Below are 19,260 nucleotides of genomic sequence, written 5' to 3' on the forward strand. Positions count from 1 at the left end.
TCTTTCCTTCTTTCTCCAGATGACATAAGTTCAAAGGATCCAGGCAAGGACAAAAGAATAATACAGGAGTAGAAGTGTCACTTTTTTAATATTTCTTAATTTGCATTTAATGGCATCAAAACCGCCATCAATTGAAATTGAAAATTTAATTTAAAGAAAAAGCAAATGAATCATCGTTTAATTTCATCTCAATACCTGATCCCCTTATTCATGGCATTTTTCACTTTTAGCCAGTTATTTTAGATTTCTGAAGTCTATCTGGTGCTGTGATTTCCCCCTGAATGGGAAAGCAAACCAATGTGTGTCTCTACCCCGTCTCCAAAAGTGGCTTCGGAGGAGGGTCAGTGAGTGAATCTCGGCTCTGCTGTCTGGGACCATTGGCTACCAGGTACCAAGCAAGTACACTATATTTTCTTACTGATATAAATCAGATTACACTGATTTGCCGCTATTGACTTTGTGGTTTTTCAAAGGGAACGTGACAGTTTGGAATGGTCTCACCGAGAAGGCCTGATGCATTGGACATGTTCCAGAACGCAGAAGGCTTTTTGGGTCAAAAACGTTGCATTAGCTCGATTTCTTCTCAGTTGGGTGTTGAGCATGAATCTGTTTCAGTCAAAAGACCGTCCAGATATAATCAAATAAGTTTGCCACCTACATCTTTGGTTAGTTTGTTAACACCAGAGTGCTGTGCACCAAGTGATAATAAGTAAGTATGCTTGGGAAATGCTAAGTTTCAACCAGATATAAGTATAGAACTATTTATAAAATATCGTATGATTATTTTGATTTGTCAAAATATCGTATGACTATATGATTTATCGACTTGAACAAGTATTGGCTTTTGGGATGCAGCTTCGGGTAGTGCAAAAGATCAGATGACCAAGTCTTCCAGATTTGGCTGAAATAGATAAGCTCAATGGACACACAAAAGATTTCTCCATCTCATGCTTCATCAATATACCAAATACTACGCAAGTATGCAGGATTCCTCATCTTAATCACATTTAAATTAGCACTGATGTAAATACCATGAAGAGAATTTAATAGTGCAGTAGAAAACCTGTAAACATGCCCGTGGCATTATTTTCCTGTCGATTACACCGCAATATACAATAAAAAAAACCCCATAAAATAACTAAAAGGGCTCATGTCTGTATATGCAATTTCGTTAAGAGAATAAAGATCTAAAACAATCTGCCATTAAATTATCAACAGAAAGAGAAAAAACAATTCCTGAATAATAAAAGAAAAGCCTCTTGTACATTGAGATTGTTCTTTAAACCCCCTCTATCACTAACTTTACCCCCGTTATTCTTACATCTGCATTAAGTGTTCAGCCCCCAGTCAGGTGTGTGAGCCACATCTTCTCTTACGTGGAAGGACATTTGAAAATGTGGTAGCCTGAAGATAGGGCCGGATTTGCTGTAATCCGTGTCGTCATTTCCCCGATAACCCGAATCCAGATTGCTTTCCCTTTTTCTTCTGAGCCCCAGTGTCCCCATCTTTATAGAATAAAACATCTATGAGCATATTTGTTGAGGACTGGCTCTCTTCATTGCAAACATCTTTCATTGATCGTTTCCACAATTATGCTTGAAAAGCCAGGATGTGCGTGCGTGCGTGCGTGTGTGCCCGTGTGTGTACATATATGTGGGCTCGTGTGTATGTCTACACAGTGCCTCCCCACTTACAGTCACATTCTTCTTGAGTGAATACACAAATTGACCCCAGTTTGAATGAAATGAGAATTCACCTGTGGCACATTTAGCTAGTCCCGGCCCCATGCATATTCTTTGCCCCAAAGAAATGTGGTTCCTGGCCCCCAGATTCTGCCAAGAGCAAAATGTTACCCCTGTAAGACTCAGTTGCATGAGATTTATTTAAATGCTGGGGGCATTCTTTACACGTTATAAGATTACCAAAGTTCATGCCCCAAGGAGTCATCTGTATACAAATTCTTTATCCTCACCCCTTGTGTTCTTCATGGCCCCATCCAACCCTGTGGACTTCAACATCTGAGCAAGTTTCCGATTGTAATGTGGCCTCATTTTCTTTTGTGCTAACTAGGGTCAACAAGCATGTGCTTTAGCATGACAGCCGTTCCTCTCAAGTAACTTTTTCAATCTTGGAATATCAGTGGCACTTCCTTTGCAGACGAGGAAGGAGGTGGCTGACAAAAATATTGGCCCATGATAACAAGCTGAAGAAAGAAGGATGGGTCCGGGGGCCAAATGGGTTTGGGACCCATGGGGTCCCGTGGCTTCAGAAAGTTCCCTTGAAAACTTTCAGAGTGGACATTTTTCAGACTTTCGTTTGTATACAAATCACTTGGAGGTCTTGGTAAGGGACAGCCTCTGATTCTCTAAGTCCGGATGGGGTCTGAGAGTCTATATTGCTAATAAGCTCCCAGATGGTGCTGATGTTGCTGGTGTTGAATAGAAAATAGCAGTACATTCCGACCAAAAAATTAATAGCATCAAGTCCATTTGTGTATGTTTTCTCAACTGTTTACCCCTGGTTTGATCAATTTCACTCCTACAATTCAATCCAACGGAGAAAGGCAAAAACGGAACTATGATTTTTGTGACCACAGAGTCCCTTGCCCCTTTTTATGTATTACCAGTAGCTTCCATTGTATATATAGCATTTTCTCTCCTTGAAAAGAAGAGGGTGCTTTAAAGCAATGGTATAAAGGAATACCGAACCACATTTCAACTCTCGGCCATAACGTCTTTGATAATTGTTTTGAATAAATACCTTATATGATGGCTGATATCCTGTATAGAAATGCACTTCCTTTCAATACCAGCATTGCTAACTGTCTGTCCACCCGGCAGGACATTATTTCAATTGCCCTACACCAAGTTTGTGGAAATGTAGCCCCATTTTAGGAAGTACGAATTTTGAGAGTTCGCGGCAGACAAAGCATTGGAAAAGGAACTCCTCAAACGTGGCGATGCTTGCTTAGGCACTAGATCCAAGGGGCGGGGGGTGATTTTGTATGTGTGTGCAGCTTTTTAGGGTGAATCCACACCTTCATGTTTTCACGGTGACCTCTGCATTCTAAGGGAGCTCGGACGCGGAAAGGGCTCCCAGGGTTCAACCCGGGGCGTTCACTGACATCAGACGTTGCTCTGTTGTAACAAAAGAGTTCTCAGCTCCCTTTCCCTCTGCTCCTCCTGCCTGTACTTCTCCTCAAGCTTCTGCTTCTCAGAATCCGCACAGTAAAAGGTGCAGTCTGGGCTCTTTCGGATCTGTTCGAACTGACTGAAATCAGCCACGTACTTTCCGTTCTTGGAGAGAGAAACTACAGGCACAAATTCAAAGCCCCAGTAGATCTCCTCTGGGATATAAGACGTGCGGCTCTGGCAGACCGCGCTGGTGGATTCCACGGTGGCATTGAGGAGGACGACGAGCTCAAACTCCTTTTCCTTCAGGTTTTGGGGCGTGAGGTCTCTCAGGGGGCTCGTCTCATCCAGCACGTGGTAGAATGTCATGGGCAAAATGAGGAAGGGGCTCTCCGAAGAGGAGTCCACGTGGAATTTGACGGTGGCTTGGTTGAGCAGGATCCGCTCCCCCTCCTTGGTGACGTGGGTCTGCAGGAGCTTGCCAGAGAGCTGGCATTGGATCAGGAGGCTCTTCCTCATGTTGGCCACCTGGATCACCAAACACAGCTTCCCGTTCTGCTTGGTGATGACCGCGCAGTGGCTGAACTTGATGGTCTCCGCCCGCTTTTTGGGTCTGGCAATCTTGGCCAGGAAGGTGCCTGTGATGAAGATCTCAATCAAGGTTGTGATGACCAGCTGAGCGACCAACAGGAAAATGGCATGAGGGCATTCCTCCGTGATGGAACGGACTCCGTAGCCAATGGTCGTCTGGGATTCCAGGGAGAAGAGAAACGCCCCAGTGAGAGAGTCCACCTTCATGATGCAGGGGGTGTGATTCGAAACGTCCTCGCTCGGCTCTAAGTCCCCATGAATGAACGCGATGGCGTAGTAGATCACTCCAAAAAGGAACCATGTCATCACGAACGTGGCGGCAAACAGGGTGAGCTTGTATCTCCACTTCATGTCGATGACGGTGGTCCACAAGTCCTGAAGGTAGAGTAAGTATATGCCATCCACTTTGTCAATTCGCACATTGCTGTGCCCGCTCTTGGACATGACTCGGGGCCTGTTGGTCTTGAGTCCAGCTCCTGAAGGTTGCCTCACGAGGGGAGCGCTGGACATGCTGAGGTGAACGGCATCCATTGTCAGGCTCTTGGGACCACCTAAGGAGATGACGAAGAAAGATGTTCCATTACTATCACGGGTGGTAGGACACCCAGAAAACAGACACAGGATAATCAGGTGAAATATGTAGGAATATATACGGACGTATATGAGAAAGGAGAATTTGGAAGGCAAGACTCGTCTGCTAGTTCTGGAGGAAGGCAGTAGGGTGGAGTGAGGGGCATGGAATCTGGAGATAAGCAAACCTGGGCTGAATGCTGACTCTCCAATTTATTTGCTGTGTGACCTGGGACAAGCTATGCAGTCTCTCTGGATCTCAGCTCCCTAATCTGTAAGATGGGAATACAACCTACTCCTCAGAGTTTGTGTGATGGTTAAATGAGATAATGACCAGAAAGTTTGCCAAAACGAAGCCTCACCCTCAAAAACGACGCTGAGCTTCTCGTTGTGAAATGACACACACATGTGTCTACCCCACAGAGTATGACGAATGTTTGTGTATACTCAGCTACCACAGATTTCTGATTCTGGAAAATTTAAAAATAAGTTGACCGAGCATAGGGTCAGTACTGATATAACTAAAACATACCATCTATAAGATAGTGTTGATGCAGCAATAGAGAATATTACTCCATATTTTTAAAACTTGGGTAATATCAATAAACTTTTTAAAAACTTACCCTTTCGTGTGGCATTCTCTGCAACAGAAATTCACTCCCCCCACCCCCACCCAGTGAATAATCTATCATCTATCACCTCTCCTACTTCTTGATTACATGGGAAAGCATTAAATTATCAAACAACCAACACCAACCACATAGTGAATAATTACACTTTCTTAATAGCTCGGTCGATACGCTGGTTATTCTTGGGAAAATGCTGTAAAATCCCACGTTAGACATGACATTTAGGTATGGCCCCAAATTTCTGCATTACTCCTTTAGAACCAACTAGAACCATCACAGGAACCTCTTTTCAAAAATTAAACAACAAGTAAGCAAGGACAGGCATCCGACGCCGTGGCAGAACAGTCCCACCTAGAAGACACGTCAGGCTCCCGCGCTAAGTCCCAGGGAACGCTCCCCTCTGCATCAACAGACAGGAACAGACTGGGTGTGAGGCCACACGGCGTCTTATACTACCTGCCTGGTGACGGGAATAAATCACCCCTACCTTCCTTGAAAAAGATGTGAGGGAGTACGGGAGAACACCACCTGGTCGGCATGGGTTTTTCCCACCTCACTGGTATTTGGAGGATAAAGGAACCCTCCCCCTGTCTAAAAAGGAACTGAATACAGTGGTCTGTGATTCATGCAGGAATCTTTGCCGTTAGAGCAGCACTGTCTCCATAGAAGTTTTGGAAGCAATCTTCTGGGCAAACCCCTTCAAGGAAAGTGAAACCATCCATTAGCAGCTAACACTTGTTGGGGATTCAGTAAGTGGTTGCACTTTTTAATTTTCCTGTTTCATGAAGAGCGTGTCATTTCCAGAGCTGCCCTCGAAATGCTTCCCCCCCCCCCCCTTGGGAAGGAAAGCTACTTTTTCATTTTCACTGCAGAGAAGGGCCCTACGCTATTCAGAATGTCTTGTTCTTGCTGCAGCCTCTTCCTCGTATTTGGAGGTCGATTTAGAAGGAAAACACAGGATGAGCTTCGGCTTTATCAGCCCCTCAGCGGCATTTCTCAGTCAACTAAGAGGAAAGTGACCCCAACGAAAGTTTGGAAACAAAACGCCATGCTGCCATGCCGGGAGGCATAGCCACGCTCAAAACATGAACACCAGTAAGACAAATGCAGCTTATGTGGAAGTAGACACATGCACCCCGTGTGAGAGAGAGAGAGAGAGAGAGAGAGAGAGAGAGAGAGAGACTGCCAGGGGTAAGTGCATGCCATTCCATCCACTGGAATAAAAACAGAGGCTTAAGTTTTCAAGAGTGAGTGACACCCGAGTGTCCTGCGGGCATGAGCGGCGCTCCAAGCTCAAGCTCAGCTGTCTGCCAGATTCTGGAGAAGTTGGCCCCTGTGTACGTGAAGGCAGTGCCATGAAGCTTCTGTTTTAACCTCCCTTTAGAAGGGGCAATGGGCCAGGCTTGGGATGAGCTGGATCTTTTCCCTCTTTCTGCTGAGAGCTCTTTTCTGTTGCACTGCTGCCCATCTAGTGTTGGAGGTGATGACACCAAGAGCCATCCGAGATCGGTGGTCTTAAAAGGGAGAACGCGACTGACGGCCTCTGGGGGAGGGGTGGGGGTCTTGGGTTCAGCACCTCTCTGTGGGAAAGAGCCGCTGGGGGGGCCACACTCACGGGGTGAACGCGTTTTCCCTCCCTCTCAATCTGCCCTCAGACTGTTTACTACCTGGTCACTCCCTCAGCAGGTCAGAAGGCGTCTTCTTCGAGGCAGGTGGAACGTGCTCGCTCCCCTTCGCCCACCTGGCTACCAGGGGATGCTGCTTCTGCCTGAAAGAGAGAGGGACGCGTGGCGTTCACAGGTGTTTACAAAGAGACTGACCCGGTGAGACTGACCCTTAACCATCCCCCCCCCCCCCCCCCCCCGCCCCAGGGCTAAGGCCCTAGCGTTCACCTTCCAATCCCTGGTATTCTGGCAAGGTGCCCAGAGTAGACCAAAGGCTGAAGGAGTGGTTTAAGAATTAAACCGAAGGCCCAACCACAGCCCTTCCTACAGAATTCCCACCCTGTGGAGGGAGCTCAGTAGTAAAACACCCTGGAAAGAGTGGGTTAACTCACCCCCATTGAGGCCCACTCTCAACTGACCAGCAAACAGGGAGGCAGGAAGGGGAAGTGCAGAGGAAGTAAACACCGAGCACTGGAAGGGAAGAGTCTAGAATATTTTTACCGCCTGTGGAAATGCATTATTACTGTTGAGTCACAGAACATCAGAGCTGAAAAGATTGTCAAACCCAAGGCGTCTGACACACATTTTTCAAACGAGGAGACCGACCCGGGAGGTCAGAGCGACTGGTCTTCATCACACAGCTGGCTCACGGCGGAGAAAGAACAAAGCCCAAAGCCTTTAAAAACTAGACCGGAGCCCTTGTCCATACACCACACGTGCCCCTTCAACCTCCAAAGTGTAACGTAATCTGTTCGCACTTCGAAAGGCTCTTTTGCATCCTTCTCTTCTGGATTGCTTCTTCCGAAGGTAGCTATCTGCAGACCTCCCCACCTTTCTGTCCGTCTTACACGCAGGGGCACCCGTATGCCTCCCACTTCCTCTCTGGGCCGCCGGGTACTGTGAACAGTTACCAGACGTACCCTGTCCTCACGTCAGTGGCCCCGGTTATCGACCCGTACGGCCCTTTGCACACTCGATTCTCGCTGTGTGTCCGCGGGGCTCGGCAAACGCTCTCTTCATCACTGCCCCTATTGTCACCCGTAACCATCATCTGTGAAGATCCTGCGTCTCCTCCTTTGCACCCACCCATCTGACCCGTATGCTTCACCATTCGCGTGTCGTCACGCGCGCCCAACTGACAGCATTGTATTCTGCAGCAGACGTGGTCCTCGAAACTGACTCCGGGGTCCATACACACACTCGTTCCACATAATTTTATGTCACGGACTTAGGTATTCTTCCCCTAGTGGTTCTGCAATCTACCCGGCTTCACTTCTGACGCATTAAGAAACAACAGCGGTTTCCAAAAGCTAAGGATGGAAAGAGCGATACAAGATACGCTCCCCTAACGTCCCCTCTTCTCATCCCACAAACAGGCAATATTCCATACAAACCATTAGAGTCTTCTTTAGTCTCTGGAAATCGTATATATTTCTGAAACTACTGAACGGAGAGGTCAACCTCCCTCTCTACTTCAAGCCAATAACGCACACATGGAATGAAGTCATTTATTGCTTACGGTGTGTAGCGTTTGTTTTCTGGAGATAAAGGAAAGAAAAACATATTTTTGAGACAGAACTAGACAGCGGGCACATTGAAAAAGGTGTATAGTGATATGACGAACTACACTTCCAGTCTTGAGGACGAAACAGTGAGAATGGAAAAAACTAAAGGGAGTTCCCATCACCTCCCCAGAGAGGAGAAAGTGCCAGCAGAGAAAGAGGGTCTTATAAGAATGGGTGATCAGGGGCGCCTGGGTGGCTCGGTCGGTTAAGCGTCCGACTTCGGCTCAGGCCATGATCTCACGGTCCGTGGGTTCGAGCTGACAGCTCAGAGCTTGGAGCCTGTTTCAGATTCTGTGTCTCCATCTCTCTCTGCCCCTCCCCTGTTCATGCTCTGTCTCTCTCTGTCTCAAAAATAAATAAACGTTAAAAAAAATTAAAAAAAAAAAAAGAATGGGTGATCAAAGAAATCAGCCACGGTGAGCTGGAACACTCTGTCCTATCAGAGAGAAGTCAGTCTATAAATGACCAGAAAGCCACCGACCAAGTAGAAGACATAGGTATGCATGTAATAAGCACGAAGAGAGTCTGAATAGAGTTAGAAGTGGTCCAACGTGGGAAAGATCCAGATGAATAATAACAAGGGCAATAATAAAACAAAGTTGCAGATAAATTATAGACATTGTCATCAACATAGATAACAGTACGGAGCCATGTGCCAGCCATCGTTCTCAGTGTTTTCCACGCGCGTACTCAACCGTCACACCAAGCCCACGAGGCAGGCGCCGTCATTAGTCCCACGAAGAGGAAACGGAGGCACAAAGAGGTTGAGCGACTCGCCCAAGTTCCCAACAGCTGACATGAGGCAGTAGTGGCCCTGTGAAGCTCCCGTGCCTGCCCTCTCTGCCACCTTGACGAAAGTGCTCCAGCTTTAGCTGCATCAGAATCACCTGGAGGGGTCAGAGTTTCCGGTTTCAGTAGCTTTGGGATGGAGCCCGAGAATCTGTGCATCCAACAATCTCCCAGGTGACGCTGCTGTTCCAGGAGTGCACGGTTGAAAACGACCACACTGCGATAGGCGGGTGGAATGAGAGCGATGGCTTCTCCCTCTTGATGAAGACCCTTATCCCCTCACTCTCCCGGAACGTTCTGAAATAACACTTGCACACAGGCGCGGAGAACATCAGGTTGTTAGTTTCCAGAGATGTCCAGTCTCCACCGTGCTCGTAGATGAATGCCATCCACCTCGTGGGCCGGTGATAAGTACTGATTTTTTAAAGCATGAAAGAATGATTTTCCCCCTCCTACGTAGCACGCCACTGATGCCTTCTAAAAACTTAGCACTCCGTTGAGTCCAGCTTTGAGAGTTTTCAATTTGTCCGTCCTGATACTTCATTCTGTATTCCCTGGTGGGCAGAAAAAGAACTGATTTTCAGCCACAGAAAAGCAGCTGATAACAAAACAAGGAGGCAGCAGGGATCCCTCAACCAAAACTCAAGTGATGTCGCATACCTTCAAGGGGAATGGGCCCCAAATCAAACCGTGACTTCGGATTTCCAGACGAAAACTGCAATTGGAGGGGATCTGACCTTAAGTTCTATCAAAACAGGTTCCTGTTTATAGGAAAAGTTGCTTTGAAAGCTTTCTTGGATATCAAATATTTCCAACAAAACATTTCTTGGACGATCTGTCTCCTCGCTATGAATCCAAAATACCTGGATTAAATTTCACTTTCAGGAACCACGGTTTTAACTAGTAACTAGAAAAAGACATGCTCGACAAGAATGTGCTTGGGGTTCACTGAACTCAAAAGGTTTAAAAATAATTGAAAATAAAATCAGTGAGGCTTGGCTATCCTCTCTTTGGATCCTGTGACTGTGGCCACTCAAATTCATGTGCTGGGACCTTTGGCTTTGGCCTCATGCCATATTCTTCCCCGCTCTCCAAAGCAGCCTAGGACTCGCAATTCTCAACTCCATCCGTGTCGGCTGAGGACACACATGGCTTTTCCCAGGTGGTCTCAGCAATGGACATGTCTACCGAGAAAGAAGAAGGTGGACAAAGTTGACTCCCAGCAGATCCCAACGGGTGGCTCTTTGGTTCTTATCTGCCAGGGAAATGACTCTTCATTCTGAAAGCCCATTTTTCCCCTCAGGCCCTTGAGAACTGAGCTTGATTAGGAAGAATGATTGGTCTTTCTCCTCCATAAAAATCTGAAGGATCCAAAGGGCAGTGACGGTTGAGACTATGGGAAATTTTCACCGAGTTTCCTCTGTCTTGATCTATATTTTGAGCATAAGAACTTGGATCCTAATCGACAAAGCTGTGGTTGACTACTGGTTGTTGTAGCTGATTGTGGCTTCCAGTTATGTGCTGTCCCTTTTGGCTGGGTCCGTCGAGAACGAATCTTTCCCTGGGTCTGTCCCTGGGAGTAGGAAATGGAGACTCCGTTTCCATCCTTTTGTGTCAGATGCGGTCATGTGACTGCATCAGCCAATGGAGCGTGAGCCTCAGTGACTCCTGCCCGAACAGAGGCAGCCGGCGGACTCCTGGCAGGGTCTCTGGTGGGTCTCGGATGGGGCAGCTCCTTCTTCTGGAGAATGGGAGAAGGGAGACACCAGTGGCTCAGCTACAGCTACAGCTGAGCCAAGGCTAACTTGCAACAAGGGTGAGGAAAAAAACTCTTGTAGCCTAAGCCACTGGATTCTTGGAACTGATTGGTACTGAAGCAAAGTCTAGTGAAAGCCTGACCACAGGGACACAGCTAGTGTAAGTTTTTGTGTCTTAGTATGACAGGAGGAGACAGGATTCAGTAGACCGAGAGGGAAAGACTAGGACCTGAGGTCCCCGGGTGGGCAAAAACACCTGTTTTGGAACAATGCTGGGAGTGTTTGATCACAGCAAGCCCCCTCAGGAGTAAGGTTCCTCTTAAGAATGGAACAGACCCCACCTACTCCCCCTCAGGTTTCCCTCAGGGATTTGACCAAAGACCTAAGTATGGCCATAGACCACCCCTCGTACAATGAGAGCCAATCAGGAACGGACACCCCAGCACCTAGAGCTATCAGGCCAATGAGGGAAGAATCTGAGAAGGAACCAGGGGGAAGAACGGGGGGAGGGCTGACCAGAACCTTACAAAACAAGGACCCTGGCCTCTAGTCCTCACACACTTTCGAATGTCGCCTCTCTGTAAAGACAGCTTTCCTACTATTCTTCTTTCTGATCTTACATTCTAATAAACTTTTGTCCGCTGCTCATTTTGTGGCCGCCTCTTTGTTCTTCAAAGCCTCATGAGGCTTTGAATAATCTGTGATGAGAGACACACGTTATCATTACAGACAGCTTTCATTTGGGAAAGGGACTACTTAAAAGGAACCAGGAACCTTCCAAAGTAATGACAGACAGTATTGTATGCAATCCTTCCCTTTCCCTCCTGAAGAAAGTATTTTCTTGATTTTCTAAAGGAGGAAACGAAGCTTAGTTGAAGTAATTGACAAGTGTTCACAGAGTTCATTCATGGCGGACCTGTTGGCAAACTAGCTATGTTCCCACGTGGCCACTGTGGCCCTCGGTCATCAAATTCAACTCACAAAGAGCATCTCTACTCATGATGAACATTCATGGAGCATAATGGAAGTTCCTGCTCACTACATGTGAGCATCCATTACAGAATACATAGCTATGGTTGATTTATTGCTGATACCCTGTCAGACCGTATAGAGGTGTCACATATTAATTTGAATTCTGTCATTGATTCTGAAAGAGGGACTGCTATTATTTGAGGGTTCCAGGTTAGGAAACTGGGATACAGCACGTGGTTTGCTTGAGCCTGTGCTCCAAGCCTCTTGTCTCTACGCCATGACGTCTCTAGCTCCCGTGGGCCTCAGATCACCCAGAGGTCTGGAAACATGGCTGCGTCCCACCCCAAGCTCCTGATTCAGCAGGTCTAGAGTGGAACCTGAGAATCTGCATTTCTAATAAGTTGCCAGGTGATGCTGGCCCCGCTCCTCTTGAGACTACGCTTTGAGAGCGTGACCTACACTATGCACGGCCTAATGAATTGCATAAAATATGTAGGAAATTCCCAAGCACATAAATTGGGTTGTCTCAAACGTTCGTTGCTTTCAAACAAAGGAATGGGCCCTTTGGTGTAAGAACGAAGAGAAAGTTAGTGGGGTTAAATATACAATTATGGTAGCTGCCCAGTAGAGTTTTCAATCACCAGGAGAAGGGCCCCAGGGGATGGAAGTTCAGGTACATTGTCTTGGGGGAGGGGTGGGAATGAGAATCTGGGGGGAAAGGAAAGCAACTGATTGAAAGTTTCCCCGAAGTCTCCTCCCCGAATGGTGGGTGTCATTCTGTTCGTTGGCCAAGAATGTCGTGGGCCTAAGGAGGGAACCTAGACTCTATGGTCGAAAGAGTTGGAGCTGAAAGTTCTTAGCAGTCTTTTGTTAAGCCTTCCCCCAAGCGTGTGGTGCAGGCGTGCCACAAATAAAGGGGTTTGTGCTCAGATAACAAGGGGGAAGTTTTGCCTACCAAGCAGCCAAACAGCTCACAATCTCTACCCACTGGAGACCGACCCCTCATGTTTGTGTGTTACAGCGTCTGAGAGTCCTGCTGAGCTATGCCCGGCATTTCTAGCACAGTCCGAGGAGTGCGGACTCAGTTTAAACTCTGCACTTTGTATCTGGGAGGAAACAGGATGGAAGCAAGCAAGGCTTTGTGCCTGTCCATCCATCTTACGGGCAGGTGTCTGTCCGTGTTGCCATGAGATCTCTTGCGATGCGCTGTTCACCTCAATGGACACTGAAGACCGGTACCGTAGAAGGGGGTGAATCCGCAACCCCCCCCAAAAGCTGCAACATCAGTATCGCTTGGAAGTTCATTTGAAATATCAATTAAGCGACGAATGGATAAAGAAATTGTGGCTCATATACACAATGGAATACTACTTGGCAACGAGAAAGAATGCAATCCGGCCATTTGTAGCAACGCGGGATGGAACCGGAGGGTGTTATGCTAAGTGAAATCAGTCAGGCCGGGAAAAACAGATACCATATGTTTTCACTCTTATGTGGATCCTGAGAAACTTAACAGAGAACCATGGGGGAAGGGAAGAGGGGGGAAAAAGTTATAAACAGAGAGGGAGGGAAGCAAACCGTAAGAGACTTAAATACTGAGAACAAACTAAGTGTTGTTGGGGGTGGGGGAGAGGGGAAAGTGGGGGATGGGCATTGAGGAGGGCACCTCTTGGGATGAGCACTGGGTGTTGTATGGAAACCGATCTGACAATAAATTATATTTAATAAAAAAATAAAAAATAAATGAAATGTCAATTAAGTTTCACACTTCAGCTGCTGAATCACAATCTCTCAGGCGCTGCCCCCAAAACCTGGGTCTTAAGAAGAATCCAACTTCCCAAAGGATTATATGGCCAGAGCTTGTCAGCAATGGCTTGGTGGGTTGATGAGGTCTTTCTTGTGCCCTATTATCCATTGGAAAAGCAACAAGTACTCCTTCAAAGACAAATCCTGCATTTTGCATTGCATGTGAGTGTCTAATGATCCAATTTGCCGCTGTGGTCAAATACTTAGACTTTTCCCTATGTTTCCATTCCATTATTATTGTTTCAAATTCCATAAGTACTAAAAAAAATCCTTTTCCATCTCTAAATGTGGTTTGCATAGTTATACACTTTACCCCTCAATGCAGATTCTTTTTTTAATTTTTTTCATTCCATAGAACATCAACCTTTCTCTGCTCGGCAAAAACAAGTTTAAACAGACACAGGGTTCAACAGGAGACTCATTTTCCATTTTCCATGGCAAAGAATCTGAGCACTGGAATAAGGCAGAGGTATCATTTGCAGAATATTTTTGCAAAGACAGTTTAATTTCCAGCCCTTTATTTGTGAAAGAGCTGGCTAACCTAAATAAAACATTATACATCTGTCTGTTGTTACAAGTGACCAACTTAGCTGAACGTTATTACTTAATAACAGCTAACTTTCCTATAGAGTAAGAGAGTGCAGCAGCTAAAAAGCAAATGGAAATTTCCTTTGGTTTACCACCGTTCGTCTCTCCGTGCTCCGACATGTGAAGAACTTGGGTAATAGGCATACGCTCCCCTCTAATCACAGCATGGCTTGGATGTGCATTGTTGTGGAATGACTGGTAAAACAGGAAAATTTATGTCTGGGGGGAAAAAAAAACAACCAACCAAGACGAATTGTATTGCGTTAGCCTCCCTAACGCACTGCCCCCGGTTTTCTCTTCGGGGAAGAGATTTCTTTAACTCGTGGATTCTCACTCTTCTTGTCTGGATGAGCTCAAATGTAACACAGAGAAGGCGGCTCGACAGGGTCCCATTCAGATTTTAGCCAAAGAGAATAGAATGCCGAGCGTTTGGGTTTGTCTGACCGTAACCTGGAACACATTAGAATGAACGCGTCTGCTTTTGCCGACAGTACTCGTAGAGAAACAAATCTTTTATTTGGTGTATTCTGTTTAATAAAACTCAAGCTGAGCATGGCTGGAGCATTAAAAGTGGAAGGAAAAAAAATGGGAAGCCAGCCAGGACGGTTCGTTTTCCGTAACCTTCATCTCAGCACTGTTCGCAGAGCACCTCGGTGTTGTTACAATGCATCATTACATAGTTGGCAAAATTTCACGTTGATTTGCCCCTTAATGAGTCTCTCACTCCCTCAGACTCTGAATTCACCACCTTTAACCCCTCCCATTTTCCTTGCCTCACACACATAATATTTTTACTATAATAAAGGCATAGAGATATAAAAAAGCGTATCACGTTATAAATCTACATACCGATTTCAGGCTGCCTTGTTTTTCTGGCTGCACGCGGACTACTTTTTCTTCTGTTTAGAATAAATTTGGAATTGTTGGTCTCTATCAATTGATGATTAATGGCCTCGGGGGTGATTCACCTGGACACAAGAGTGGAATTCTTCTCCTTGTTGTTTTCCACGCACACCATTATCATAATTGGAATCTCGTCCCAGACAAAGGAAATTAGGGCTTTTGCTTGATTTGGAACCTAGTTACTTAACAATGGGATCAGTGTCAAAAGATTTTGAAATTCAGTCTCACTGTCGGCTTAAACTTTGACCACGTTTCTCTGATAGAGAAACTGGATATCACAGGATCTCAGGGGAACACAGTTTATACCCAAATTCTTGGATTGTGGTCAAATGACTTGAAGGAATGGTCATATTTCTGAGCTGTCTGCCTGTTGCAAAGTTGAAAACATAGGAGCTTATGGTGACTGAGTGATCATAAGAAAATCTCAAACTTCAAAATCCCTTTCCATCCAAAGTCTGAGACCCTTGGCAGTTACTAATCTCCATCAGTAAACAGTATAAGAAGACACTTTCTAACCATCTATAGTTAATTAGCTGGAGGACTATCAGCCCAATTTTGGTGATTTTAGGGGTTGCCAGGTAGAATAGGAGATTCCCGGTCAGAAATGAATTTCAGGCAAACCACCAATGATTTTCTACTATAACTATGTCCCATGCAATATTTGATATATACTTACACTAAAATTATTTGTTGTGTATCTGAAATCCATAAACATGTACTATATAGATATAGTACAAAGGAGACCTATATTTTTTTTAAAAAAATTAATGTTTATTTTTGAGAGAGAGAGAGACAGAGCACGAGCCGGGGAGGGGCAGAGAGAGAAAGACACAGAATCGGAAGCAGGCTCCAGGCTCCGAGCTGCCAGCACAGAGCCTGACACGGTGCTCGAACTCACAGACCGTGAGATCATGATCAGAGCTGAAGTCAGATACTCAACCGACTGAGCCACCCAGGCGCCCCAAGAGACCTATATTTTTATTTTCTGAATCTGGCATCTCTAGGGAAGAACAAATGTATGCTCGTGGGTAGCTCAGAAGGTCAAAAAATGTAAAGACAAGTTTACTGCACAGACGACATTCTTAGAAGAGCAGCCGGTACTGGGAACCCTGCTGACTAATGTGACCATTGTAGGATGACAGAGAGTGGGGTCATTTCATGCCTGGTTCACCAGAAAGTATCAGAAAGTCTAGCTAGCCGGTCTCAGTTTTCATCTTTTAGCTCGGGGGTCCTTAACCACTTCTGCGTTAGGATCCTGGTGGTCAAACTGCCTTCCCAGAATGGGTTTACGCAGATGAAAATGATAGAAATATGATTACAGGGGTGCCTGGATGGCTCGGTCAGTTAAACGCCTGACTCTTGGTTTCGGCTCAGGTCATGATCTCACAGTTCATCAACTTGAGCCTCATGTCGGGCTTGACTCTGACAGCACAGAGCCTGCTTGGGATTTTCTCTCTCTCTCTCTCTCTCTCTCTGCCCCTCCCAAGCTTGTTCCCTCTCTCATTCTCAAAAAAGAAATAAATAAACATTAAGAAAAAAAAAGAAATATGATTACAAATGACACCGGTGACAGTAAAAGGCACTCATTAAAGCATTTACAAAAACAAAATTGGGCTTCTTTTTCAAGCATTATTTAATAAGCGCTAATGTTCTGAAAGTGCAGTGAGCAGAAATGGCGTTTCGAATCTTGGAAACAACTGTACGTAAAGCGGAAATACTACGATTCCCCCTGTGACCGAATCCCAGTTGGGGGTAGAAGGGTTGCAAAAAAAGTATACATTTTGCTTACAGGTGATTGAGGGTGAACCGTCCCTCCCCCGCCCCAGCCTAGGCCACGGACACTCTACCCCTAGCCTCCCCAGACTCCATGGACCTGGGTTTAAACCCTGCTGTGCATGAGGCCCCACGTGCTGGTCCTGTCGCAGAAATTAAGCCAATGTATTAAATCCTCCCGACTGATTTCCCCAGGGACGCCCCTGACCCTTGTAACTGGATTTGCCTCTTCTAGAAGAGTAGCTGGGATACCGAACAACCAGAAGCACAGTCCATTCCTTATCCGGCGGGACATCACCGCACGGCCCGGGGTGGGCAGCGACCGGAACGATTCGTGTGACGGTCCCCGTGGGGAGACACCCCCTCACCCCTTACTAGGAAGCCACCCTACGGTATCTTCTGACGAGGAAACAAAGGGGGAAACGACAGCTCAGAAACACACGGGAGCTGCTGCCTTCAGAGCCTGACACATTGCATTTCCCAGAATTGTGAAGCTGGATTTTTACAGTAAATGTACTACTCGGGCACATGCAACTTTATGTTACCATGATTTCATCATAACTCTTGCCAGGAAGAAAGAAAGCTTACTCATGCACAGAGTAGCTGTTCTGACAACACTCCTCTTTATAAATCCTCCCTACGGCTGCCAGGATAAGTCTTGCTCACCTTTGCAAAGCTAAAGTCTCCAGCTCTGCTCCCGCTTTACCTTTCTTCCCTTCAGGATGTAGCCTGGGTGCATCGTGGCCTCTTCCCCCCGAGTTCAGTGCCCTCGGGGCTCCTGTCTCCCGCCTGCCACTCCTTCCTGAAGGTTCTCATTCTCCCCTTCTCGGGTTAATTTCCGCCTGTTCTTTAAAAGTCAGGTTGAACATTACCTCCTCTGGGCTTAAAAAAAAAAAAGCCTTTCTTCATAAACAGCATAAAGGTTAAGAGTACAGGGTCCTGCTTCTGTTAATAGTAGCTGTGTGACTTTCGACAGCTTACTTAACCCCTCTGGGCTCAGTTTCTCATGTGCGGAATAGTGACACTGAAAATTCTTACACATGATGGGGCCGTGTGAGGTTATAGTACATAAAGCACCATAGCGTGCTGCCTGCTCACACTAATTATTATATAAGAGCTATTATCATTAGGTGCTTACAATAAACAAAATGTACGGAATATGACGTACCAAAAGGAAATTCTGGTTCACGCAGACGACAGCGGAGGGTTCTTACTTTGATTATAGCAAGTTCTTGTCAGTGAATAAAAAACCATTGCTCCCCCCCGCCCCAAACAGCAACCTTTATAGACATACACTTCAAAAACATTTAAAAGGTGGAAAGTCTGAAGGTATTTCATTACTCGTTCCTTCATCTGAACGCCAAGAGATCACTGAGCACCTGTTATGTGCTAGGCTCGGCACCGGGTGCCGGAGCTCCAGCAGGGAATCAGAGACCAGCGTGGTTCTTGCTTTCAGGCAGCTGATGATAGAGCAGGGAAGGGAGGGATTAGATAAACCAGGAGAGGAATGTTTAAAGGTATTTGTGGGAAGCCTTAGGGAGAAATTCAGGACCGGATGGGAGAATCGAACCCGGGCTGTGTCATACATCCTAGTCTGGGGTCCCGGGAAGGCTTCCCTGGCGTTAAGGGGGAGACATAAAGACTGAGGAGCACTCGGCAGGTAGGTAAGCGGGCTTGGAGTGAGAGGAGCGTTCCGGCCAGAGGGACACACGGTGTCTGCAAAGGCCCCGGGTGGCACGGAGCTTGCACCTTCCAGGGAGCAGGGGACTGGAGCAGAGTCAGGCAGGAGCTCGGGGCAGAGCCACGCCTCGCAGGACTTGGGGGCTCCTTGAGGACATCGCCTTCATCCTAGGGGAACGAGAAGCCTCTCAGGGTTTCAGTCAAGGAAGAGAGGACCACCCTGGCTTTTAAAGTCACCGTGTTTGACACAACATGCAGAATCAGTTGGGAGAGGCTAGCATAGATGCTGGAAGGCTGGAGAGCTGGTGCTTTCGGTAATCCAAGCTATAAATACCGGTGCGTGGACAAGGACAGCGTCAGCCGACTGAGAGGAGCGGGGGGGCTCTTAGTTACCTCTTCCAGACAGGGTCAATAGGCACTTGTAACAGGTGGGGGGCAGGGAGCAGGTGAGGTCTCCAAAATGACTCCTGACCTCCGGGCATGAAGATAAGGGGGATGGGATGTGGGGGGGGGGGTTGTTAAAATGAACATACTCATTCAGAGGAGACTGGATCTTCCACCAGAATTTAAAAATCATTCATAGATTCTCAGACACCCGTGCTGTTCAAACACTTGGATGGTATATGTGTGCGGAGCTCACCCCTGGTGACCCAGCCCCTGCAGGGGTGAGGTCTGGGGGAGCGCTCCGGGGTATGGGCAGGACAGACCTAAGCAGAGGTAAGACCTGGGGTCTGGGCTGATGTTCACAAGAGAGGGCTGGGCAGGAGGGATGCCTTTAATGTTTCATCCTGCAAATAGAATTTGAAACGTGTAAGTGGATGAGATTCTCCCGGACACGGAGT

At 46.7% G+C, this 19,260-nt stretch overlaps 1 protein-coding gene across 3 annotated transcripts in view; it reads right to left on the bottom strand.

Moving 5' to 3' along the window:
• Positions 1-1,028: 1,028 nt before the first annotated feature.
• The window catches only part of KCNJ15 (potassium inwardly rectifying channel subfamily J member 15), a 77,431-nt gene continuing 59,199 nt past the window's right edge, over positions 1,029-19,260 (bottom strand). For all 3 annotated transcript variants that reach the window (XM_019420342.2, XM_053903076.1, XM_053903077.1), the window contains 2 exons: positions 6,589-6,689; positions 1,029-4,273 (listed from right to left, as the gene is read on the bottom strand). In XM_019420342.2, the coding sequence (XP_019275887.1) occupies positions 3,126-4,253 (1,128 nt within the window). In that variant the 5' untranslated portion in view covers positions 4,254-4,273; positions 6,589-6,689 and the 3' untranslated portion in view covers positions 1,029-3,125. The remainder of the gene's footprint in view (positions 4,274-6,588; positions 6,690-19,260) is intronic.

The sequence above is a fragment of the Panthera pardus genome, unplaced genomic scaffold (assembly GCF_024362965.1).
Source record: "Panthera pardus isolate Hobbes unplaced genomic scaffold, ASM2436296v1 HiC_scaffold_16, whole genome shotgun sequence".
Classification (NCBI taxonomy): domain Eukaryota; kingdom Metazoa; phylum Chordata; class Mammalia; order Carnivora; family Felidae; genus Panthera; species Panthera pardus.